This window comes from Colobus angolensis, unplaced genomic scaffold (genome assembly GCF_000951035.1).
Source record: "Colobus angolensis palliatus isolate OR3802 unplaced genomic scaffold, Cang.pa_1.0 Scaffold343, whole genome shotgun sequence".
NCBI lineage: Eukaryota > Metazoa > Chordata > Mammalia > Primates > Cercopithecidae > Colobus > Colobus angolensis.
Window position 1 is genome coordinate 1,549,966 of NW_012116744.1, and position 3,645 is coordinate 1,553,610.

Below are 3,645 nucleotides of genomic sequence, written 5' to 3' on the forward strand. Positions count from 1 at the left end.
TCTCTCTGTTGCCCAGACGGGAGTGCAGTGGGGTGATCTCCCCTTCTTCTTCTTCCTTCTTCTTTTTTTGAAGGGGAATCTCGTTCTCTCTCTGTCGCCCAGATGGGAGTGCAGTGGGGTGATCTCAACTCACTGCAACCTCCACCTCCCAGATTCAAGAGATTCTCCTACCTCAGTCTCCTGAGTAGCTGGGATTGCAGGCATGTGCCTCCAGGCCCAGCTAACTTTTGCATTTTTAGTGGAGACGGGGTTTCGCCATGTTAGCCAAGCTAGTCTCAAACTCCTGGCCTCATGTGATCCACCCAGCTCGGCCTCCCAAAGTGCTGGGATTGTAGGCATGAACTACTGTGCTTGGCCTATTATTCTTCTTTTAAAGCTGGGACTATAAATCCTTGATGGCAGACAGCTCAATGATCATATTCAAGGTTGTTTCTTCAATAGGAAGAATAAGGTCTCATCTGTAAAATGGCATAAATAAGAGTACTGACCTGATCGGATTGCTTTGAGGTTTAAATGAGTTAATACAAAGTGCTTTGACTAGTGCCCGGCCTAGAGTAAGTGATAACTACTATTGTAAGAGCACAGTAGGCATTGAATAGTTTTTGATGAATAAGTGAATGAATGAATGGGGAAACTGGGCTTTGGCCAGATCAAGCAGATTGTCCAAGGTCACACAGTGGTGACCTGGAAGCACGGCAGGGACAGGAGGTTTCTCTGCCACCATTTCAACTCTGATTCTCTACAGAGACTTCAAGCAGTCAGGATAGAACAGGAACTAGGACTTACACTCCAGCTCCCACTTCCTCAGAGCCTGAAGGAGGGATGGGCCAGCTGGTGGCTGCCTGGAGCACTAATCTGCAAAACATGCTCAGTAACTTGGGTTTTCACCCTCAACTCCTATCACAGCAGGTGCCGTGTGAGATGGTCCTTCCAGCGTCAGTAAAGCTCCTTGCAGCCATTGCAGCTCTGGTCTGTTGAGTGGGTGCACACAGTGCAAATAGTCTTTGATGACACCCCTAATCCAGGCCAATGGTCCCACAAGTTGGCAGGTGCTGTCAATGGAGATTAAAAACCTGAATAAGGCCAGGTCCAGTGTAACCTCAGCACCTTGGAAGGCTAAGGTGGGGGAATTTCTTGAGCCTAGGAGTTTGAGACCAACCTAGGCAATATAGTGAGACCTCATCTCTACAAAAAAAAAAAAAAAGAAAAAAGAAAAGTTTAAAAACATTAGCTGACTGTGGTGGCACCACCTGTAGTCCCAGCTACTCAGGAGGCTGAGATGGGAGGATCGCTTTAGACTGAGAGGCGGAGGTCGCAGTAAGCCATGATTGCTTGTGCCACTGCACTCCAGCCTGGGCAACAGAGGAGACCCTGCCTCAAAAAACCAAATACATAAAACCAGAATAATATGTGAGATGGTGCTCTTACTTGGGAATGAGTGATTTATTTTATTATCTGAACTTTTAATAGTTTAATGTTTGCCTCCTAGAAGTTGATAGGCTTAGAAAAATTGTATTTAAGTAAGAGTTACAAGTTTTTAAAAGTTATGTATCTTTAAATCTAGATTTGGGGATACATGGAGAGTTACAAGATTTTTAATTAATTGAGAAGCAATTTGTTCATCTCCTACTAACCACGTTTTGAAAAATATTTTTATTGATGCATAATATTTGTACATGTTTTTTGGGTACCTGTGCTATTTTGTTATATCTGTAGAATATGTAATGATCAGGTCAGGGCATTTAGGGTACCCAGCACCTTGAGTATTTATCACTTCTATTGTGCTGAGAACTTTTCGACTCCTGTCTACTAGCTCTGCTGAAATATACAATACCTTGTTGTTGGCTATAGTCACCCTATTCTGCTATCAAACATTAGAACTTGTTCCTTCTATCTAACTTGATGTTTGTGTCCATCAGCCAATCTCTCTTCATTCTCACCCCTCTTTCCTACCCCCAAAAATTCTTTCCAGCCTCTGGTGTCCATCATTCTACTCTCTACCTCCACGAGATCAGCTTTTAAGCCCCCACATATGAGTGAGATATATTATGTGTTTTTAAGTCCGGAATGCCAAATTATCAGGTATCCTGGAGTGTGTGCATATCTTGGTCTGTACTGAGGGAGTTCTGTCTGCTACATCTGCCCACCCATTTGAGCGCACCTGGCTGTGCTTGCTCTCTGGACATGGTGCCTTTTACTGCCTGTCTGCAGATCGGGGAGCGGGGCCTCAACCTCTCTGGGGGGCAGAAACAGAGGATCAGCCTGGCCCGCGCCATCTACTCCGACCGTCAACTCTACCTGCTGGACGACCCCCTGTCTGCTGTGGACGCCCACGTGGGGAAGCACATTTTTGAGGAGTGCATTAAGAAGACACTTAGGGGGAAGACGGTCATCCTGGTGACCCACCAGCTTCAGGTGAGAACCCCTCCAGGGCTCTGACTATGATTGATGGATAACGTAGATCCTCAAGCCTCTGCCATTTCAGAGTGTGATTCAGTGACAGCCTCCTAGCACCCGTCCCCATCTCAGGCTAGACTCCATATTTGGGGAGGGCTGTAAAAAACTTGGATTTCCTCTGCTTTCCACACGGAGCAAACAGACTGGTAGAAGATTTTTGTGCTGGTAAAAATTAAGAACAAATTTTATGATCTCCTTTATCTTCAAAATTTTATGAGTAGACCCCTGCTTTTCAAGTTATAAAAAATGAAAACAGGCCCGGCACGATGGCTCAGGCCTGTAATCCCAGCACTTTGGGAGGCCAAGGCAGGAGGACTGCTTGAAGCCAGGAATTCAAGAGCAGCCTGGGCAACATAGAGAGACCTCCCGTCTCTACAAAAATTTAAAAAATTAGCCGGGTGTTGTGGTGCATCTGTGGTCCCAGCTACTGGGGAGGCCAAGGCGGGAGGATGGAGCCCTGGAGGTCAAGGCTGCAGTGAGCTGTGATAGTGCCACTGCACTCCAGCCTGGGCAACAGAACAAGACCCTGTCTCAAAGAAAATCAATCAATCAATAAAAAAGAAAAGAAAAGAAAAAGAAGCCAACCTCTCAGAAAAGAATCCCCCAAGTCTCCCATTCTTAGATTGAGAGCCACCTCAGTGTGTTTTCTTACCGACGATGAGCGCAGTGCAATGACTGCTTCTGGTGCTGCTTCTCCTGGGTCATTTTCCCTTGAGTATTTTCACATACGGCATTGGCCACAGTGCCTTACTATTTTCTCTCCCTCTTCTTCTTCTGTTTCTTTTTCTCTCGCTCCTTATTTTTGCTTTACTATTTTTTTGGTATAAAATATTTAAAACCTAAACAAGGTTTAGAAAATAATTAATAAAACCCATGTATCTACCGCCCAGATTAAACAATAAAACATTGATTCCACTCTCCAATTCTGTTGCAGTTCCTCCTCTCTGCTCTCCTGACTTTATTGTTTATTGTTTCCATGCATGTCTTCATACTTTTACAGCATATGCATGAATCTCTAGACAAGAAGAAATTCCTTTTGCATATTTTTTAACTTTATAGAATTTATTTTTTACTTTCTGTGCCCTTTGGTAGTTTCCTTTTCTCCCCTCAACATTATGTTTTTTGAGATCTTCCACGTTGATACTTGTAACTTTATATATATATATATATATGAAATATATATTATAT

General features: G+C 44.0%; 1 protein-coding gene across 3 annotated transcripts in view; it reads left to right on the forward strand.

Moving 5' to 3' along the window:
• Nucleotides 1–3,645, forward strand: part of ABCC11 (ATP-binding cassette, sub-family C (CFTR/MRP), member 11) — an 84,819-nt gene that overhangs the window by 50,729 nt on the left and 30,445 nt on the right. For all 3 annotated transcript variants that reach the window (XM_011952596.1, XM_011952595.1, XM_011952597.1), the window contains exon 15: nucleotides 2,212–2,415. In XM_011952596.1, coding sequence (XP_011807986.1) covers nucleotides 2,212–2,415 — 204 coding nt within the window. The remainder of the gene's footprint in view (nucleotides 1–2,211; nucleotides 2,416–3,645) is intronic.